This window comes from Bos mutus, chromosome 19, assembly GCF_027580195.1.
Source record: "Bos mutus isolate GX-2022 chromosome 19, NWIPB_WYAK_1.1, whole genome shotgun sequence".
Classification (NCBI taxonomy): domain Eukaryota; kingdom Metazoa; phylum Chordata; class Mammalia; order Artiodactyla; family Bovidae; genus Bos; species Bos mutus.
This window is the reverse complement of record NC_091635.1, coordinates 46,987,921-47,010,689: the sequence shown is the minus strand read 5'-3', so window position 1 is coordinate 47,010,689 and position 22,769 is coordinate 46,987,921. Positions and strand designations below refer to the sequence as shown.

Genomic DNA, 22,769 nt, shown 5'->3' with positions numbered 1-22,769 from the left:
TCCTGGTATCATGCAGGCTACTAGAATCTCAACATTGAACAAGCAATCTAAGGTCATCTGGCCATCATTCCTACCCAGATGAGTAAATATGTATTTACTCAACCCCCCCTACAAAATGTTCCACCAAGTTGGCACATCACTGTCAAGAAGCATACTATTTCCATTAAGACCTTCCATTCATTAGAAAGTGGCTTTTCCTCCTGTCAAACTTTTACATCTGCTAAGTCACTTCAGTCGTGTTCGACTCTGTGCGACCCCATAGATGGCAGCCCACCAGGCTCCCCCGTCCCTGGGATTCTCCAGGCAAGAACACTGGAGTGGGTTGCCATTTCCTTCTCCAATGCATGAATGTGAAAGGTGAAAGTGAAGTCGCTCAGTCGTGTCCGACTCCTAGCGACCCCATGGACTGCAGCCTACCAGGCTCCTCCATCCGTGGGATTTTCCAGGCAAGTGTACTGGAGTGGGGTGCCATTGCCTTCTCCGAAACTTACATAGGTGAATATATATATCTCTCTCCAAAAAGGGACAGTGTTGAGAGTAAAAGAACGTACTAATCATAATTATACCAAGACACCTGGGACTCTCCTGGACAAATCTTGTAACAATACCTTAGCCATCTCTGTCTCTAGATTGGCAACTGGATGACTTTGGAGCAAGTGAGTGAGCGTCGCTCAGTTGTATCTGACTCTTTGCGTCCCCATGGACTATAGCCTACCAGGCTTCTCTGTCCATGGAATTCTCCAGGCAAGAATACTGGAGTGGTTTGCCATTTCCTTTTCCAGGGGATCTTCCTGACCCAGGGATCAAACAGAGGTCTCCTGTACTGCAGGCAGATTCTTTACCATCTGAGCCATCAGGGAAGCCTACTTTTAAGAGACATTTCTAAGTATAAAGACAGGTCAACTTAAAAAGTATCAGCAGATACATGCTTGACTTTATAATATAGAGATAATACATTAGAATATGTAATGTACCCATATACCTTTTCTATAGAAAGTCCCCACATGTACACAATTATATCCATGTATGTCCATGGGATTATCCAGGCAAAAATACTGGAGTGGGTTGCCATTTCCTTCTCCAGGGCATCTTCCCAACCCAAGATCGAACCTGCATCCTCTGCATTGGTAGGCAGCTTCTTTACTACTGAGCCACCTGGAAAGCCCAGAAGAGGGAATTAAGGGGCATTAAACTATTAGCCTAAGATCAAGTTAGCATCACTTAAATCAGCATAACTCGTTAGCAAATTAGTAGTAGCATGGAGCAGGGTTAGACCAGATGCTACTAGTAGAAATACTTTCATTGCTTTATTTATAAAGTTCAGTTTATAAACCTCTTTCACATGCATGTGTCATTAGACTCTCACTACACTCTGCCAGGTATCATCATCATTTTCTGGTACAGCAAACTAAGTGTCAGAGAGGCCACTTGCCCAAGATCACTAGATGTTAAAAAGTAGAGGGTGGGGGTAACTCTATTCAGTATCCTGTGGTAGATCATAATGGAACAGAATATGAGAATAAATATATGTAACTGAATCACTTTGCTGTACAGTAGAAATTAACATAACATTGTAAATCCACTATTGTTCAATAAAAGAAAAAGTAGAGTGGGAACTTGAACTTGTCTTTGGTTTTCTCTTGATAAGTCCTGTGTTCTTTATATTACTCCATACGAATCTACTGAGTGCTACATTAAAAGTTTTAGGCCTAAATTATACTTTTTCACACAGTTTTAATTCCATAGCATCTAATTTTGTTCCCTGGTGTATAAAAAGTAGTCATTACCTATCGTTAAATGAGATATATGTGAAAGTATATTATAAATCGTAAGGCACTAATAAACATTTGAAGCCTAGTTTGGAGATTGGCATTTTTTTCTCTCCCTCCAAGTTGGGGGAAATATATTCAGTTGATAAGTGAAATGGGTGAGAGGTGTACGAAGTAGTACTTACAATCATTCTAACACAGGCATACCTCATTTTATTGCACTTTGTAGTACTGCTTTTGTTTTTACAAATTGAAGGTTTGTGGCAACTTTGCATTGAACTAGTCTATTGGTGCCATTTTTCTAACAGCATTTGCTCACTTTGTGTCCCTGTGTCACATTTTGATAATTCCCATAATATTTCAAACTTTTCCCATATTGTATTTGTTCAGTTCAGTCACTCAGTCGTGTCCGACTCTTTGCGACACCATGAACCGCACCACGCCAGGCTTCCCTGTCCGTCACCAACTCCGGAGTTCACCCAAACCCATGTCCATTGAGTCGGTGATGCCATCCAACCATCTAATCCTCTGTCGTCCCCTTCTCCTCCCATCTTCAATCTTTCCCAGTACAGGGTCTTTTCAAATGAGTCAGCCCTTCACATCAGGTGGCCAAAGTATTGGAGTTTCAGCTTCAACATCAGTCCTTCCAATAAACACCCAGGACTGATCTCCTTTAGGATGGACTGGTTGGATCTCCTTGCAGTCCAAGGGACTCTCAAGAGTGTTCTCCAACACCACAGTTCAAAAGCATCAATTCTTTGACGCTCAGCTTTCTTTATAGTCCAACTCTCACATCCATACATGACCATTGTTATGGTCATCTATAATCAGTGATCTTTGAGGTTACTACTGTGGTCACTGAAGGCTCAGATGATGGTTAGCATATTCTACAAGAATTTTTAAATTAAGATATGTATCAATACTTTTTTTCAAGACAAAATGCTATTATACACTTGATAGACTACAGTAACTTTTTTATGTATTGGAAATTCAAAAAATTTGTGTGACTTGCTTTATTATTATAGTGGTCTGGAATAGAACTTTCAACATCTCTGAGGTATGTCTGTAAATGTTGGATGCATTAGTGTGTGTGCCCGCATGTGCATGCTCAGTTGTGTCCATCTCTTTTGTGACCCCATGGACTGTGGCTTGCCAGGCTCCTCTCTCCATAGGATTTTCCAGGCAGGAATACTGGAGTGGATTGCCATATCCTCCTCCAGGGAATCTTCCTGACCTAGGGATTGAAATGTCTCTTGTATCTCTTGCATTGACAGGTGGATTCTTTACCACTGTGCCAAGTGGGAAGCCCTGGCTGCATTAGGGGAAAAGTGAAAGTGAAAGTGAAGTCGCTCAGTCATGTCCAACTCTTTGCAACCCCATGGATTGTAGCCCACCAGGCTCCTCCATCCATGGGATTCTCCAGGCAAGAGTACTGGAGTGGGTTGCCATTTCCTTCTCCAGGGGATCTTCCCGACCCAGGGATCGAACCCAGGTCTCCTGCATTGTAGGTACACACTTTACCATCTGAGCCACCAGGGAAGTCTTTAGCGGGGAGTTTCTAAAAAGACAACATGACAAGAAGACATCTTTGGGACCAGTTCTTAGAATTTGGAAACATGGTTGGTATTCGTGGTCTAATGCAAAACCTGTTTCACATAGCTCTAAGAGGTATAAAGAAGCTGTCCAAGGCATGGAGGATCAAGGATTCATCAACTCCTGTTGCTGTCTACATCAATCTCAGATTCAACAAGAATTCACTGGCTTTTGATCAAGGACCCATTACTCATGCTCTGAGTTTTGAGAGCTTTTGGGTCCTCCTAAAAACCCAGTGGGGGGCTTCTATGCTTGGCACTCCTTAAGCTCTTCAACTGTTACAGTAAAGGACTCAATAACCTCAAGGCTACTCAACTGTTAACTGAGTGAAAGTGCCAACTCCTTAGAGAATGGCATTCAAGGCCCTCCTTGGTTTGTAACCTACCTTTACAATTGCCACTCCCACTGTTGTCAGGAATAAACACTGCTCCAGTTAAACTAAGCTGCTCACTACCTCCTGAGGATGTTCTATTTTCCATTTGGATACCTTTATTTTTTTGGCTGTTTGGTGCAAAATGTGGAATCTTTGTTCCCTAACTAGGGATCCAGCCCATGCCCCATGTGAAAACTAATTTCACATTCTTTTTACTTTTTCATGTAGGTACTAGAAAATTTAATATATGTATCTGGCTTGCATTTTATATGTGTGTATGCTCAGATGCTGTTGTATATGACTTTGGGACACCAGGACTGCAGCCTGCCCGGCTCCTCAGTCTGTGGAATTCTCTAGGCAAGAATACTGGAGCGAGTTGCCATTTCCTACTCCAGATTTACCTGACCCGGGGATCGAACCTAGGTAGCCTGCACTGCATGTGGATTCTTTACTGCTGAGCCACTTATTTTTAATTAAGAATACGTTTTTTTAAAAGATTTTTTTTTACATGGACCATTTTTAAAGTCTTTATTAAAAAAAAATAAAGTTTTTATTGAATTTGTTATAAGATTTCTTGTTTTATGTTTTGGTTTATTGTCTGCAAGGCATGTGGGGTCTTAGCTGCCTGAGCAGGGATCAAACATGCACCCCCTGTATTGGAAGGCCAAGTCTTAACCCCTGGACCCCCAGGGAAGTCCCTTGAATTACAGTTTTAATATACAGTGCTCCTCTAGATCATTAGCCTACTCTCTTAGGCCTGTGTAGAAGTGAGCCTACCCTTCAAGCCCCACCTTGTACTTTCTCACATCCTGAAATAATATGATAAATGATAAAAAAAATTCTAAGTCTGGGTTCATATATTTGATGCAGACATACCCTTTACATTATCAAACTGAAGATCAGCTGGACAGATCAGGAAAGCAAAACCTTTCTGCCAATGGCCATAGGACAATTAAAATGCTCTGGAAGTGTTAAGATAACTTCTTACAGGCACCCATACTAGAAAAACTCCAAACCCCTGAATTCCATCTATATTTCTCCTATTGTTCTTCACTTGTAGTCACTGTTAGCTCTTCCTGTGAAATTCTTCAATTCTATTGCCTTTCTTTCAGTACATACCTAGTTAGTCTTAGTTGCTTTGCTTTTAAAGTCTAGTTTCCACGTAGTTTCCCCTACCCATGTTCATTCCATTCTATATACTGCAACTAAAATAATCTTCCATATTTTTTGCAGATATAACTCTTGGCTCAAGAACTTTCTTTTTGCCCAGTGTCTGTAGGAAGAATTCTTTTGTTCAACATTCAAGGTTTTTTCATACCTTAACCCTGGACCTAAAACCTGGGCTTCAGGGAAATCAGATAGAGCTTATGTAAATAAATCACTTAGAACTCTGCCTGGCTTATATTCTAAGAAAGTCTTAGCTATTACCTCCTTCCTACAACTGATAGAACCTGTTAACTCTGAACCCTAATTTACCACAATGTTTAACAATAAAATCTAAGATTAGGGTTATTAATATAAATAAAAGATAGTATTTCTTTTATGTGACAGACAGTAAACTTGTGGGATGTGTCATTTAAAGAAAAAATAAAGCCTGGGAAAATGTAAATGTGTTCTGGATTTAGCACAATGGTTCCCAAATTTTAGCCTTATTAGAATAATGGGAAGCTTGCTTTTTTTTTGGCCAAGCCTCACAGCTTTCTGGGATCTTAGTTTCCTGACCAGGGTACCAGAGACTGAACCCACGCCCGTTGCAGTGGAAATACAGACCCCTGACCACTGGACCATCTGGGAATTCTCACAGAAGTACCTGGGAAGCTTTCAAAACTAACACAGGTGTCTGAGCCCCACTCTAGCTTTACTGAATCTCTTCAATGGTAGGGGCACATGAATTTTTAAAAAAGTTTCACACATGATTCATGTACACTTTTAAAAAAACTGCATGAAATTTTCATGTGCATCTACAACCAAGAATTACTAGTTTAATACAGAAACTCTGGATTAAGGAAGTTGGTTATGCTTGGCATGTATTTTTCACTATGTTCTCCTGGAACATAGTTTTATAAAAGAGAGAACTAATTAGCTCTGAATAACTTATGTGTTCATGAGCAGTGTTCTTAAAAACAACAAAATAACCTTGAATTTGATTTAGGGAGTTGGAAAAGAACAAGTCATATATACCGCAAATGCCACACTGGTTTTCATTTAAAAGCTTGTCTGTTAGTCTGACTTCTATTAATTTATAAATTTCAAACCAGAATTCTTAAGTAAATATATATTTAGTATGTACAACATTTACAGTTTTTACAACCCAAACTTTAGCTATATAAGTGTGTGAAAAAACTGGCATTTAAGTATGTAAATAATTCAAAAACACCTCTACCTCAAAAATATTTTACACTAATTTTCCAAAGTGGTCTCTTCGCAGACTCATTGTATCTCAATAATCCAGTTAGGTTACCAAATCTCTAGGCATGGAGTAAAGGGTACTGTACTGAGACAGCACTTTCTACACAGCAGTACAAAATCGTGGGTCTCTGAAACCCTATAACAAAGCTCCCTTCACTCTCCAATCCTGAGACAACAAATCCTGTAGTTCCCCCTCGTCATCGCTGTCAACATTCTCCTCTTCCTTTTTCTGCAGTTCTTTTATGGTCAGAACCTCTTTAAGCTTATTTTTTATTTCATCCTGGCGATTCCGCAGCTTTTCCACTCGACGGTAACACTCTATTTGCTCATCGATCTCCCCAATCTGCCGGTCCAACCGTCCCTCCTCATCCTCTTCTGCAACTATGGCTTCGGAAATGGTATTGACCTGTCTCATAGCTTTTTGAAATTCGTCCCATTCTTTGTCCATCTGGTCCTTTGGGGCATCAACCTTTCGTACCCTCGCATCTATCTCAGGGTCGTCAAAAAACCCTTCCGGTAATGCTTCCGCAGTGTTTTCTCTTCTTTCCACTACTTTTTCATGTATTTCTGCTTTCTCAATTGACCCGGAATGAGGGATTAAAGGGGCCTTGGGAGGATTTGTATCCGAGAAATTGCTTGGCAGCCTGCTACCAGTTGCCTCCCGCGAAGAGGAAAGTGAGTGTTCCTTGCTCTGTGAAGTGGACGGCTGCTTACAGGCATCCCCCTTCTTCCCTTCTCCTCCTCCTCCTCCCTTCTCCTCCTCCTCGTCTTCCTCGTCATCATAATCAGGGAGTAAACCGAGTCCCGAAGCCTTACCGACGGTCGCCCTAGTGGACTCCTTTCCAGCTTTGTCAAAGTTGGTGGGCAAAGCGGACGTGGAGGGCTGTACCTGAGGAACCAGGGAGGCCTTCGCTCTTTTGGCATCTTGGCTTTCAGAGTCCGGCGCCTTCCTCTTGGTGGACTGAGGCACTGCGCTGGCGGACGGGCCCTGGGCTGCTTCCTTCGCGCCTTTCAGCTCGGCCACTTTCTCTCGGTGCTGTTTTCCCAGGACGTGAGTCTGCCACAGGAGCTCGCTCTTAACCGGAGTGTTACACAGGGCACAACTCAGCTGCCCCAAGCGGTTGTACTTCGCGAATGGAGATTCTATCCGTTTCCGGTTGGTGCTCAGACGCTGCTTCTCCTTCATCAACCGCCGCAGTTCGTCCTGATTCACCACTCGCTTACCCGCGGGAGGCCGAGCTGAGGCCGACGACGCCATCTTTGCGATCCGACCGGAGGCGATCCTGGCTTCCGTCCCGGCGACGCCTGATGACGTAACTTCCTGTCCGGATGCGGATTGGCTGAGGCTGCGGGACGTGAGAGGTCGCGCCTAGATTTCTTTCAGTAACGTATATTCCTTTAGTAACAGGCGATTTTTGCCTGTAGGGTCGCTTCTCCGACATTCTGTTCATGGCTGCGATAAAGGCCATAAACTCCAAGGCTGAGGTGGCACGGGCCCAGGCGGCCTTGGCCGTCAATATATGCGCCGCCCGAGGGCTGCAGGATGTGTTGCGGACCAACTTGGGTCCCAAGGGCACCATGAAAATGTGAGACGGCCGTTGGAGCGGCGGTTAGGGCGTCGGGGTTTGTTGGGCATCGGGGCGCCCTGTGAGGTAGAGGTTCCGCAGAGTTTGGAGCGGTGTGGACGCATTTGTGGGCCTGCTTTCCCTCGTTTTCATTCCTGCCCTGAGTTCATCTCCTGCCTGATCGAGGAGAAATGCTCCCCGAAGAAAGGGCTCACGAGTGAAGAGGCGACCACCCCCCGCCCCCACCCCCCAACTTCTTGTTTAGGTTCATATGTAATTAAAAGTTCATTAAGTGTCTCGAATGAAACAAAAGCTATCTAGCTCTCTTGCCTTTAAAGAGTTTGGGTTTTGTTTGGCAGTGTGCTGTAATGGAGAGGGCTCGGGCTCTGGAGCCTGGCAGGCTTGGGTTCAAATCCAAGTTCTTTAGATTTTAAGTCCTTAGACAAGTTGTACGCTCTGTGCATAGGGTTCATCATATCTATTCATCCTTTAGCATGTATTTATTTAGGACCATTTGCTTTAGAAGAGAGTGGGGATGGGAAAGAGACTTCCCTGGCTGTCTACTGGTTCAGACTCCCGGCTTCCACTGAAGGGGCAGCGGTTAGATACCTCTTGGGGGAACTAAAAGATCCCTCATGCCGTGTGGTGTGACCAAGAAAAAAAGAGTGAGGGAAAGAGACTAGTGAGGGCAATGATGAAGTGTAAGAGGAGAGATGCAGTCTCAGAAGAATGAGCAGAGTAATTAATATTAACAGTAAAAGAGGGCACTAATTATGTCTAGTTGGGATCCTGGGAATACAGAGATGACCAAGATACAGTTTCTGTTCTTAAGGAATTCTGATAGAGATGAATGTGCTAATGGTTATATATATATATATATGTATATATAGCATATATTGTACTGAGGAAAGGGATTGTAACTGATGACAGAAGGGAGAAAGGAAAGCTTCTCAAATAATAGAATTTTTCCTCAATCTTGAAAGAGGATTAAAGTTCACCAGTTAGAGAAGGGAGTAAAGGCCTTCTAGGTAGAATAACTTCAGGACCAAGAAAGCCCAACGGTATAAATCCAACAGAAACGAAACCAAACATGATTTATTAAGGGAACCACACGATTTTCCCACAAGATCTCACTTGGTAGAAGAAGTAGAAAAGAATAGACATTCCCCAAATTGGGAAAGGTAAACTATGTCATTGTTAAATAGCTTGGCTTTTACCTTGAAGGTGATGGAGAACATGAAAATCATGGAATTTTTTTTTTTCAGGAAACTTACTGAATCACATTGTCTTTTAGAAAGATAAATGAAGTGTGGAGGGTAGATTCCAATTCAGAAATATTAGGATGCTAAGTAGTCCAGATTAGAGATGATGATGACTGGAAATGACAGGAGAGGGTAGATTCAAGAGACCTTTAGATTGTAGGGTTGACAGAACTTGATCTTATAAACATGAAAGATGAAGGAAAAAATAGTTCAGTGAGTGAATGTAACATTTCACAAAAATAAACCTGCAGGAAATTCACAAATATGTGGTTTGTAGACTTCCAGGTACTCTTCGAAGTACCAAACCACTGTTCATAACTCATTGACTGCTTCTATCCTTAGACTTGTAAATCCTCCTTTGGAAATGAAATCACCATTGCAGTCCATCTGGGGAGAAGTGATATTGTGGGTTGCAAATGGTGGTAATTACTGTGGTATCCCCCATGATATAATGGAAGTTTTCCACGCCCAGTTACTTAAAGATAGTGGAGTGCCAAATACTGGAAGTATCTTGTTTGGCTCTTGCCATATGAGGTTAATAACTACTGTTTTCTGAACAGGCTTGTTTCTGGTGCAGGAGATGTCAAACTCACCAAAGATGGCAATGTGCTGCTCCATGAGATGGTGAGCTGATGTTGCTGACTTAATAAACCTTGATAAGTCATAACTGAGGACGTAGTGCAATTTGTATATCTTTAAACCAAGGCCATAAGCTAAATACTGCTGTCATGAGATATGTTTGTTGGATTAAACCTTAGGGGAAAAAAAAAGTCTATTGACTGTTTTCAAATCTTACACATAATAGCTTAGGGATACTTCCAAATTAGTTACATTTTTTAAAGGCACTGCAGTATGTTCTTTGCAATCATGGGGAAAAAAATTCCTTGCAATTTTAGTAAATATATTCATCTTCAAGATTGAAGGATTTAATCTTATTTTGGAAATGTCATTGCATTCTGAAGCAGAGATGCTTTTATAAAGTGTTCAAACCTCATTAGTTCTCAGTTTTTAACTTTTGGTTTTGACATGTATTGTGTATGATAATACAGAACTTGTGAACTAATAGAATGAAGCTTATTTAGTTTCTTAATTTTACTTTTGACCCTTAGGTTATCTTGCTTGTGGTGGACTCTTTCTCTCATTCTCTCTCTTTTGTAATCTGCTTACTTTTTTCAGCAAATTCAACACCCAACAGCTTCCTTGATAGCAAAAGTAGCAACAGCCCAGGACGACATTACAGGAGATGGTACCACTTCAAATGTTCTAATCATTGGAGAGTTACTAAAACAAGCTGATCTTTACATTTCTGAGGTATTAGAATTTCATAGAATGCACATTCATGTGGTATTTTATTTTTGAATAGAAAGTTATTTTTTGTTAGTAAAATGGTTTAATTTTAGACTGCAATAATTAATTTTTATCAAGATATTTTTGGACAGTTATAAATGGAAATAACAATGAATCTTTTTGCCAAAATAATGCCTTTTTATTGAAATGATATACCTAACCTTAACCCTAAAAAATATTTGAGATACATAAAAGTTAAAAAATTAGCCATGTACCCATGACTAATGGCCTAAGAAAGAAAATACCACTGATAAAGCTGAAACCAAATTATGGACCTTTAAAAAAAATAACTAGAGGAAAATTATTGAAGCTTATCCACATTGTGAATTTACCTACCTTTCTAATTTTAGTTTCCTTTGTAAACGGTCTACTGTAGCCAGACTCCTTCATTCACTGGCCTGTGAAATAATTACATAATTTCTACCTCCGTGCCTTTGTTCAATTTGTATTGTTTTCTCTGCATTATTTATCTGTCTTTTCTAATTAAGTAGTTGAATTTCTGCTCTTTCAAGGACCATTTTAGCAAAGCATAATCTGGTCAAAGTGCTCAAAGGATCACTTCTTTGTGTTTCATTTAGTATTGGGAATTGTCTATTAATTCAGTGCATGCAACTTATTTTAGGATGCTTTTGGCTGTAAGCAGTCACTTAAACAATAAAAAATTTTCTCCCATAGCAAAAAATAGAGCAATAAAGCAGGCTTCTAGGATTCATTGATTAAAAATTTACCAAGTCATCAATTGCCCAGGTCCTTTCTGTCTCTTAGCTCTTGCACTTATGAAGCTGTTTCATCATGGGCTTATTTCCATCCTGAATGAAAGACTGTCAGAAGAGATGAGGCTCCCTGCTTCCCTTATTAATCCTCAGCAGGAGAGGACAAGAGAAAACAATTCAGTCAGTCATGGACTAAAAGTTCTTCCTTTATATGATTGGGCCAACATTGGTCGTATGTCCATCCTAAACCAATGACAGTTTTTGGGAAACTGACCTAATCTAAAGGTAATCAGGAAGAACTCTGCAGGAAAGAGGCCTGGGCTGAATCTTTAGGATAAGGAGGAGTGAGCCTGATCAAAGAGTGACAGGTGAGGAGAATGACGTTCCAGGCAGAAGGGACAGCATGAGCAGAGGCGCAGAAAAGAGGAACAGCCGGTGTGTGTGCACAGCTGCAAGCAGTTTGGCGTTGGTGGAGTTTAAAGTGATGCAGACAGTAGTGAAATGAGTTAATTAATGGTCAGATGGGCATTTCAGATATTTAGGGGACAGTTTAAGAGAGTCAAGACTGATGTTTTTCCTAGTAGTCCAGGTGAGAAGTTGTGAGGTCCTAGGCTGAAGAAATGTTTTGAACATGGTTAGTAACACAGGCTCTGGCATCAGGTCTTATGGGTTTAAATCCTGACTCTGGCTCTTACTAGGCTGGTGATCTAAGCCTTTAAGCCTAAATTTCCTCATCTGTGAAACAGGAATAGTATCAGCACCCACTTCATAGTGTTGAGGGGACTGAAATAATACATGTAAAGTCCTTAGAACAGTGCCTGGTACAAATGCTCAATAAATGTCAATTTTTGAAGTTACTGTAGGACTGATGTAAATGAATGGAGGATGGGAATAAATTAGAACTAGTTCCAGCCTTCCATAATTTTATGTATTACTTTCCAGAATAAGCAACAGTGTTTTTTCAAAAAATATTTTGTTATAATGTCAGACCTATAGAAAATTTGCAAGAATACTCCAAAGGGTAACATTTCTCTCTTGTTCATAAATATATGTATATGTTATATATATATATATATGTATATGTACCATATATACCATATATTTATATAGTAATATACATATTTTTTCTAATGGTATAAGAATAAGTTCCAGACATGGTGATCTAAATATTTCAGTGCATCTTTCTTAAAATCATGGAATTCTCATATATAACCACAGTATAGTGATCAAAATAGGACATTACTATAAACACATTGCTACAGTACTATTATCTGATCTGCGGGTTTTGTTCAAATTTCATCACTTATCCCAATACTGTCCTTTACAGCAGAAGAAAATTTAGGCTCATGCATCATATTCAGTTGTATATCCCTTTAGTCTTCTTTAAGCTGGAATAGTTCCTAAGCCATCTGTTGTGTTTCATGACATTGCTGACATAGCTACTTTTAGAGTATAGGCTGTTTTTTTTTTTTTTTTTTAAAGAAAGTCCCTCAGTTTGGATTTGTCTATTTCCTCACGATCAGATTGAGGTTATGAACTTTCAGCAGAAATGGCATGGAGTGCTGTTGAGGTCTTAATGCAGTTTATCAAGAGGCACATAGTGTGTGTTTGTTCCATTCTATGATGTTAACTTTGAACATTTTGTGAAGGTGCTGCCTATCTGTCATTTTTCTCCAAACTGTGCTGGTTCTTTTCCTCTGCATTACAAGGAGTTTTGTGCTCATTTGGAAGAGTACTACACAACAATGTGTTATAGTTTTCAAAAATAAGAATAACTTTTGTACTTTTTTATACTGTCATAAAATGTAAACACTTTTTCCGTAAGTTTGAGATTGTTTTAAATATGAAGCACTGAAAGAGTACTTTTATAAATTACATATCTACACTTATATTTAGTGGCATTGATGTGGGTAATTACTTTTTTTGGACAATCCTATTAATAGGAAAGGATCGTTACTTTTACTTTGTATAACTTACTTTATAGTTTTATGTTGTTGTGTTAGGGCCTGCACCCTAGAATAATAGCTGAAGGCTTTGAAATTGCAAAAATAAAGGCACTTGAAGTTTTGGAACAAGTTAAAATTAAAAAAGAGATGAAAAGAGAAATCCTTTTAGATGTGGCTAGAACATCTCTACAAACTAAGGTTCATCCTCAACTGGCTGATGTGTTAACAGAGGTATGTAGTTAAACTTTTGCAGAATGAGTACAGACTAACACATAGTGACATTTTTCTTTTTCTTATAAGATAATCAACTATTCGTGTGTGCTTGTGTGTGTCTGTGTGTGTGCACGTGCGCGCACGCTCAGTTGTGTCCTACTCTTTGCAACACCATGGACTCTTTGCTTCTCTGCCCATGGAATTTTCCAGGCAAGAATAGTGGAGTGGGTTGCCATTTCCTTCTCCAGGGGATCTTCCCAACCCGGGGATGGAACCTGCATCTCTTATGTCCCCTGCATTGGTAGGTAGATTCTTTACCACTGTGCCACCTGGGAAGCCCCCAGTCAGCTATGACATGTGGTCCTTTTGAACATACAATAAAATATAGAAGACAGACATTTATTTATAGGCTTACTTATAGAATAGATTTGATTGGTCAGAACAGTATGTGTAATTTTTCAAAAGTGTCATGTTAAACCTTTTGTTATTAAGTTGGGCTTGGCTACCTGTGGATCACCCCCTCTGGACACCACTGGAATTATATACTGGTCTCCTAAAGCTAGAGGTCCATATTTATTATGCGAGGTTGGGGACATAGTTTTGACAGTGTACCTTGTAATTGAGATTACCACTTTAATGAACATGAGGGAGTTGATAGATAATATTCAAATCTGGGAAATGTATACATGTTTACTTATAAAGGTAGAATATATAAATATATAAGGTTGGGAATTCTGGGAAAGTTTTTTTTTTTATCAGATACCTATAGTTTGATGATGTCATCATTGTTCCTCCGCTTTACTGTTTTTGAAACGAGTGTGTTAGTGTATCAGGAATGAAGAGATCATAAGACATTGACATATAAATCAGAATTGTATCTTACTAATTTACGTTGGAAATTAGAAACTGAACTGAATTTACTTTGAGAAATACAAATACCAGATGGACCGAAACACCTGAGTTCTTTCTACTCAGTTCTTCAGTTCAGTTCAGTCGCTCAGTCATGTCCTACTCTTTGCAACCCCATGCACTGCAGCACAATAGGCTTCTCTGTCCATCACCAACTCCTGAAGCTTACTCAAACTTATGTCCATCAAGCGAGTGATGCCATCCAACTGTCTCATTCTATCGTCCCCTTCTCCTCTCATTTTCAATCTCTCCCAGCCTTAGGGTCTTTTCCGATGAGTCAATTCTTTGCCTCAGGTGACCAAAGGATTGGAGTTTCAGCTTCAGCATCGGTCCTTCCAATGCATATTCAGGACTGATTTCCTTTAGGATGGACTAGTTGGATCTCCTTGCAGTCTAAGGGACTCTCAAGAGTCTTCTCCAACACCATAGTTCAGAAGCATCAATTCTTCGGTGCTCAGCTTTCCTTTATAGTCCAACTCTCACATCCATACATGACTACTGGAAAAACCATAGCCTTGACTAGACGGACCTTTGTTGGCAAAGTAATGTCTCTGCTTTTTAATATGCTGTCTAGGTTGGTCATAGCTTTTCATCCAAGGAGCAAGTGTCTTTTAATTTCATGGCTGCAGTCACCATCTGCAATGATTTTGGAGCCCCCCAAAATAAGGTCTGTCACTGTTTCCACTGTTTCCCCATCTATTTGCCATGAAGTGAGGGGCCAGATGCCATGATACTAGTTTTCTGAATGTTGAATTTTAAGCCTACCTTTTCACTTTCCTCTTTCACTTTCATCAAGAGAATTTTTAGTTCTTCTTCACTTTTCTGCCATAAGGGTGGTGCCATCTGCATATCTGAGGTTACTGATACTCCTCTTGGCAGCCTTGATTCCAGCTTGTTCTTCATCCAGCCTGGCATTTCACATGATGTACTTTGCGTATAAGTTAAATAAGCAGGATGACAATATACAACCTTGACATTGTCCTTTTCTGATTTGGAACCAGTCTGTTGTTCCATGTCCAGTTCTGACTGTTGCTTCTTGACCTGCATACAGATTTCTCAGGAGGCAGGTCAGGTGGTCTGGTATTCCCATCTCTGGAAGAATTTTCCACAGTTTGTTGTGATCCACACAAAGGCTTTGGTGTAGTCAATAAAGCAGAAGTAGATGTTTTTCTGGAGCTCTCTTGCTTTTTGATGATCCAGCAGATGTTGGCAATTTGATCTCTGGTTCCTCTGCCTTTTCTAAATCCAACTTGAACATCTGAAAGTTCATGGTTCACGTATTGCTGAAGCCTGGCTTGGAGAATTTTGAGCATTACTTTACTAGCGTGTGAGATGAGTGCAACTGTGTGGTAGTTTGAACATTCTTTGGCATTGCCTTTCTTTGGGATTGGAATGAAAACTGACCTTTTCCAGTCCTGTGGCCACTGCTGAGTTTTCCAGATTTGCTGGCATATTGAGTGCAGCACTTTCAGGGTATCATCTTTTAGGATTTGAAATAGCTCAACTGGAATTCCATCCCCTCCACTAGCTTTGTTCGTAGTGATGCTTCCTAAGGCCCACTTGACTTTGCATTCCAGGATGTCTGGTTCTAGGTGAGTGATCACACCATCATGGTTATCTGGGTCATGAAGATCTTTTTTGTATATTTCTTCTGTGTATTCTTGCCACCTCTTCTTAATATCTTCTGCTTCTGTTAGATCCATATCATTTCTGTCCTTTATTGTGCCCATCTTTGCATGAAATGTTCCCTTGGTATCTCTAATTTTCTTGAAGAGATCTCTAGTCTTTCCCATTCTGTTGTTTTCCTCTATTTCTTTGCATTGATCGCTGAGGAAGGCTTTCTTATCTCTCCTTGCTATTCCTTGGAACTCTGCATTCAAATGGGTGTATCTTTCCTTTTCTCCCTTGCCTTTTGCTTCTCTTTATGTCTCAGCTCTTTGTAAGGCCCCTTCAGACAACCATTTTGCCTTATTGCATTTGTTCTTCTTGGGGATGGTCTTTATCACTGCCTCCTATACAGTGTCACGAACCTCTGTCCATAGTTCTTCAGGCACCTTGTCTATCAGATGTAATCTCTTGAATGTATTTGTCACTTCCACTGTATAATTTTAAGGGATTTGATTTAGGTCATACCTGAATGGTCTAGTGGTTTTCCCTACTTTCTTCAATTTAAGTCTGAATTTGACAATAAGAAGTTCACCTGAGCCACAGTCAGTTTCCGATCTTATTTTTGCTGACTGTACAGAGCTTCTCCCTCTTTGGCTGCCAAGAATATAATGAATCTGATTTCAGTATTGACCCTCTGATGATGTCCATGTGTAGAGTCTTCTCTTGTGTTGTTGGAAGAGAGTGTTTGCTATGACCAGTGCGTTCTCTTAGTGAAACCCTGTCAGCCTTTGCCCTGTTTCATTTTGTACTCCAAGGGCAAATTTGCCTGTTACTCTAGGTAGCTCTTGACTTGCTACTTTTGCATTCCAGTCCCCTATAATGAAAAGGACATCTTTTTTGGGTGTTAGTTCTGTCATGCGAGTGTATGTTCCTCGGTTCTTTGTCTCGTCACAACAAAGATTTGGAGCAGCGGACCTTAAAGCCCTCGGCGCATCACAGCTCTCGGGTCTTGGACAAACCGTGTTACAGCTCTTAGGCAAATCAGTGTTACTGATACACTAAATAAAATACTCTATTTTATTTAGAAGATAGCAGGAGAGTGAGAGAGAGAGAAAGAGAGAGAGAAAAGAGCGCACGCACGCGGGAGAGAGTCCGAGAGAAAGCGCTTTGGCTCCTCCTTGTGTATGTTTTTTCCTCCACCTGCGCCTGCCCTATGCAAATTGGGCTTAGCCAGGAGTGCTGTTTGTTCTGTTTGTTCTGCCTGAAGTCTTCACTCTGGTCCTCGGACCTTCCTTGTCTTTTAGCCACCACCATTTTGGACTCCTTTTCCCTATTCTACCTACCTAACAGTTCTAGAAGGTCTTGTAGGTCTTCATAGAACCATTCAGCTTCTTCAGCGTTACTGGTTGGGGCATAGACTTGTATTACTGTGCTACTGAATGGTTTGCCTGGAAGCGAACAGAGATCATCCTGTTGTTTTTGAGATTGCATCCCAGTACTGCATTTTGGACTCTTTTGTTGACTATGGGGGCTACTCCCTTTCTTCTACGGGATTCTTCCCCATAGTAGTAGATATAATGGTCATCTGAGTTAAATTCACCCATTCCAGTTCATTTTAGTTCACTCATTCCTAAAATGTTGATGTTCCCTCTTGCCATCTCCTGTTTGACCAGTTCCAATTTGCTTTGATTCATGGAGCTAACATTCCAGGTTCCTATGCAATATCGTTCTTACAGCATCGGATTTTACTTCCATCGCCAGTCACATCCACAAGTGAGTATTGTTTTCACTTTGGCTCTGTCTCTTCATTCTTCCTGGAGTTATTTTTCTACTAATCTCCAGTAGCATATTGGACGCCTATCTACCTGGGGAGTTCATCTTTCAGTGTCATACCTTTTTGCCTTTTCATACTGTTCATGTGGTTCTCAAGGCAAGAATACTGAAGTGATTTGCCATTCCCTTCTCCAGTGGACCACGTTTTGTCAGAACTCTCCACCATGACCCATGCATCTTGGTTGGCCCTACATGGCATGGCTCATAGTTTCATTGAGTTAGACAAGGCTGTAGTCCATGTGATCAGTTTGGTTAGTTTTCTGTGATTGTGGTTTTCATTCTGTCTGTCCTCTGATGGAGAAGGGTAAGAGGCTTATGGAGGCTTCTTGGTGGAAGAGACCTACTGAGCGGGAAACTGGAACTTGTTCTTATGGGCAGGGCTGTGCTCAGTAAATCTTTAATCCAGTGTTCTTTTGATGGGCAGGGCTGTGTTCCCTCCCTGTTGCTTACCAATAATAAAACTGACTGGGGAAATCAAACTAAGAAATTAAGGCATTTTCTTGCTAAGCAGAGTCTATATAAAGACTGCTATATTTTCTGCTGTTAGAGTACATATTGGAGAAGGTGATGGCACCCTACTGCAGTACTCTTGCCTGGAAAATCTCATGGACAGAGGAGCCTGGTAGGCTGTGGGGTCGCTACGAGTCAGACACAACTGAACGACTTTGCTTTCACTTTCCACTTTCATGCATTGGAGAAGGAAATGGCAATCCACTCCAGTGTTCTTGCCTGGAGAATCCCAGGGATGGGGGAGCCTGGTGGGCTGCCGTCTATGGGGTCGCACAGAGTTGGACACGACTGAAGCGATTTAGCAGCAGCAGAATACATATATCACCTGGCCCCCATTAGGGCTATCTAATTAGGGTCCCCATTCTCTTTTGGAGCTACAGAAACACTGTATACTCTCACTTTCCAGTGGTTTATCATTATTCCCCTTAGGCATCAAACCCCTAAATCATATTCCCTCAGTAAACTTTTCCAAGATACAGATTTTTTTCCCTTTATTTATATTTTAGGATGGTTATACTACAGCACTTAATTTCTGTAGTCAGTTATTTTAGTATTACTTTCTGAGTTAAGCTATAGGCTGTGTTGTGTTGTGCTTCTCAAATTTCATATCCCTGGGGATATTTGGCAGACTAAATGAGACATATCTTTCTGAAGTGTCAATTTACTTTACAATTTTGAGGAAAAGCATTATTTTCACATTAAAACAAATGTGCAAAACAATGCTGTAAATCAACTATACTCCAGTAAAAATTAAAAAACAAATGTATATATTGTGGCATGACATGGAAAAATTTCACAGTAAAACAGACTTAAAAATTTCATGTTGTTAGAGCGAGCATATTTGACCTCTTTCCTTAGATTACATTTCCTTCTTTTCCATTAAGGTGTCCTTTGGTGGAAAAGTCTGAGTAGTGTTGGTATAGTAGGCTTGGCAGTTAAAGACACCTCTGATTTCTAGTCCTGACTCCACTACTACCTGTTAGACTTTGTTTTAAGACCATAATTCTTAAAGTCTTCCCTGTTAAATGAAGGGTTTGGACCTGATAATCTCTGAAGTTCATGTAGGCTCTAAAATATCCACTGGCCTTGGTTATCATTAGTGTCCCTGAGAAAGTGGTATTTTTTGTCTTGCCCTATGTTTTGGAGCCTGAAGCACTTTATCTGCTTAGTCTAGTGATCAGCTACTAGGGCCAGTGGTTTCTTTCAGTAGACCAAATAGTTTACTGTTCTAATTCATTTCTCTTTCAGGCTGTTGTGGATTCTGTTTTGGCAATTAGGAGACCGAATTATCCTATCGATCTCTTCATGGTAGAAATCATGGAGATGAAGCATAAATCGGAAACAGATACAAAGTAAGTGACATAAACTTTGACAGTGCATAGAATCTAGAATACTTGATTATCTGCAGATATTCTGTCATTAATTTCATTAGTTACTTTTATTCAACATCTTTCTATTTGTTTAGCATATATTAATTGGATACTTATCAGCAACCATTCACTTGTTTTAGGTGCTAGGAATGAAGAGTAACCAAAACAGTTTCTTTAAGAATCTTACATTTCCAATTGAAAGAGATAACACATTATGCTAATAAGTGCTGTAAAGAGGCTAGAGCAGTTGTGTGTGTGAGCATGTGTGTGATTTTAGGATAGTCAAGGAAGAACATTGTGATGAGAAAGTAAACTAAATAGCTAAAGCGGTCTTTGAAGAAATTAGAGTGATAGCCGTGTGAACATCTAGAAGAAGAGTGTTCTAAGCAGAGGGAATAACAGAAGAAAATGTCCCAATGTAGGTGTGTTTTGAGGTGTTCTAGCGTGCCTGGGTCATAGGAAGAGAAAAAAGGAGAAGATGAGGTCAGAGAGGTAAGACGGTCAACATTGTCTGAGTATGTATGTAGTATGTACTCAGAGTGAATAGCACCTTGTTGATTTTGGACTTAACTCATTTTAAACATTCTATTATGGAATAGTCTAAACACATACAAAAGTAGAATAGAATAGTGAATGAACTCCCACATATCTGTCACTCATCTTTATCAATTTTTAATATATGGTTCGTCTTATTTTTACCTTATATGCCCCCTTCCCTTTCTTTCTGTACTTCTCTTTCCTTTCTTTTGCCCCAAATTTGGATTATTTTGAAGCCAATTCAGATGTTGTATTTTATCTGTAAGTACTTTATTTTCAATATACGTGTGGGTGTTTTTACATATTTATAGAAGTTTTGTTTGGTTTGTCCTTCTTCTCATTTTGTATGGTTTCCTGTTCCCCGCAGATCTTTTCAAACTTACTTTTCACTTCTTTAAACATACAGCTCACGTTTAGTATTACAATATTTAAAGTTTTGTCTTTTCTGTTTCTGTTGTTTACTGTATTTTGTTGGTCCTCACTCATTGTGCGTTGTTTCCAGTGTGTGCCATTGATTGTGTTGAAAAAAGTATTTGTAGAAATAATTTGAGACCTAGGCTGAAGCGCCTTTGTACAAAGAGGATTTGAGTTTGCTGCTGCAAGAAGCCCAGAGACTACTTTAAACTAAAGCCACAGCTTGAGGTTTTTATTGAATATCCAGTTGTTGCAAATTCTAACTACAAGTTCACATGAGGGCTGCTGGTTTATACCCTGAGTATGTAGCCTTTGAAGTTCAGTTAATGTGAAAAGAGTCTTCTACGAAACTCTTTACTTTGGATAATCCTTGAGCTTTTAATTCTTTCTCCCTCTCATTATAAGATCAAAGTTCAGATATGCTTGAATTGTGAGATGACTTTAGGGTGAGTACCTGCAGTTTTCTAGTTACCCTCTGGAGTTTCTATTTTGTTTTCAGTTTTGAAAAGAAAACTTTTGTGGCTCTGTACTGTTTTGTGGCTCTCCAGTGTTTTTAAGGGTTGTTGTTGTTTTTAATCCAGCATTTTTAGTTGTTTTTGGTAGTAAAATTGGTCCAAAGTACAATTGCTGAGGGCAAGAAGTTCTTGGTTTCTGTTTGAGAAGAATCTCCGTGGTTGTTCTGTGGCAAGGACACTGTGGAGCAGGGAGTGCAGTGCAAAGGCAGAGGCAGGAGATCTGTTAGGAATCTGCTGTAATACAGGGGAGAGATGAAAAAAGGCTTGCATCAGGGTACACTTAGAAAAAAGGAGCCCCGGGATTTGTTGATGGTTCCACACAGAATGTGACAGAAGCAGAGGATTCAAGATGTCTCTTGGGTTCTGAATGAGCAGCTGGAAAAGCAGAGATGCCATTTCTTGGGAAGGAGCAGGTGTGAGGCAATAAATCAAGAGCTTAGTTTGGGGACTGTTATGTTTTAGGTGCCTATTAGATGTCCATGTGGAGATGCTGAGTAGGGATTTGGAGGGAGGTGTCAGGCATTCAGGATAGAGGTCTGGACTGGAAATATTTATTTGGGAGTCATTGGTGTATGGATGACTGAAAGCTCTGAGAGTTAATTAGATCATCTGGAAAGTGATAAAGATAGAGAAAAGAGGAAGTTTAAAGATTGAGCCCTGAGAACTGCAGTGTTTAGAAACTGAGAAGATGAGGAGGACTGAACAAAGGAGACTGAAAAAGGGTGGTCAGTGAGAAAGGAGGAGAGCCAAGAAAGAGCAGTATTGCAGGAGCTAAGAGAATAAAGTGTTTCAAGAAGGAGCAAATAACCTGCTGTTGACAGTTTGAGCAAGTTACGAACTAATTGGCCATTAGATTTGGAGAATGTTTAAGGGGTGAGTGTGAGAGTCAGATTGAAGGCGGGCTCAAGAGAGAATGGTTTGGAAAGAAGTGAGGATGCAAATACTGACAACTCAGAGGAGTTAGCTCTAACGGGAGCAGAGAAGTGGCACAGTAGCTGGAACGGAACGTGGGAATGGGGTCGAAGGGGAATCATTGTTTGTTTTAAAGATGAGAATTACCCTGATGAGGATGCTTGTGGAGGCAGGAACAGTTGATGGGAGGGAAGAGGGGACAGTTGCAGAAGCTGAGAGCGGAAATGGAATTCAGTCCACAGGTTGGGGGGTCGACCTTAGAGAGGAGGGAGCATGGGCAGTTCATTTCTGTTCATAGGAGCGTGAGGTTCAAGTGCTGGTAGAGGTCGTGATGGGACAGAGTGTTTATTTTCTCCAGCAAAGTCACTCGCTGAGAGTGAGAAGCAGTGGAAGAGTGAAGGAGACTTGAAGAGTGAAGAACACTGAACGTGTGGTTTCTTCCTTTCTTCCTAAGTAAAATGTCTTCACGTTCAGTTAGGAGTTGGAGTGATCCAGTTAGAAGAAAATTTTGTAAACTTCCCTATAATTATGTTCAACTATTTAAAAAAATCACGTCTTTACATTAATGAATAACAAATATTGGTTATAAGAGATTCATAAGTAGAAATGCATTTCCTAGTTGGATGTAAATGAATTTTTGAAAGTTATAGAAATATTTCCTCTTGAAAGGTCATTTGGAAAACAGGAAAAAAGCCCCCCGCTCCCTCCCCCCGCCAATTATCTCTGTTCCTACCACCCAAGCATAACCCTACTCTTAGTTTTTTTCTGTTTTTCCTTTTCAATGCCAAGAAGCTTATTAAGAATAGTGATAATCATACTTTATAGGTAATTTGTCATTCTCTGCTTATAAATATAGCTACCCCTGTAAATATTTTTTCCGTGTTATTACATGGTTTTCATGACTAGCCAATAGTCAAGTCCTTGTGTGCTGAACAATGTCCTATTGTTGGACATTTAGGTTAACAGTTTTT

The 22,769-nt window shown here is 40.3% G+C and overlaps 2 protein-coding genes across 8 annotated transcripts in view; one reads left to right on the top strand and one right to left on the bottom strand.

Annotated features, from left to right (window-relative positions):
* Window positions 1-3,698: 3,698 nt before the first annotated feature.
* ZNF830 (zinc finger protein 830) lies at window positions 3,699-7,440 on the bottom strand. The gene has a single exon (XM_005899687.3). It carries the CDS (start codon window positions 7,400-7,402, stop codon window positions 6,281-6,283), a length of 1,122 nt encoding a protein of 373 aa, XP_005899749.1. The 5' UTR covers window positions 7,403-7,440; the 3' UTR covers window positions 3,699-6,280.
* The window catches only part of CCT6B (chaperonin containing TCP1 subunit 6B), a 42,703-nt gene continuing 27,295 nt past the window's right edge, over window positions 7,362-22,769 (top strand). For 4 of the 7 annotated variants that reach the window (XM_005899689.3, XM_070390455.1, XM_005899688.3 and 1 more), the window contains exons 1-5: window positions 7,513-7,730; window positions 9,532-9,595; window positions 10,148-10,282; window positions 13,035-13,208; window positions 19,299-19,402. In XM_005899689.3, coding sequence (XP_005899751.1) covers window positions 7,594-7,730; window positions 9,532-9,595; window positions 10,148-10,282; window positions 13,035-13,208; window positions 19,299-19,402 — 614 coding nt within the window. In that variant the 5' untranslated portion in view covers window positions 7,513-7,593. The other 3 variants (XM_070390458.1, XM_070390454.1, XM_070390456.1) reach the window with 2 other exon arrangements.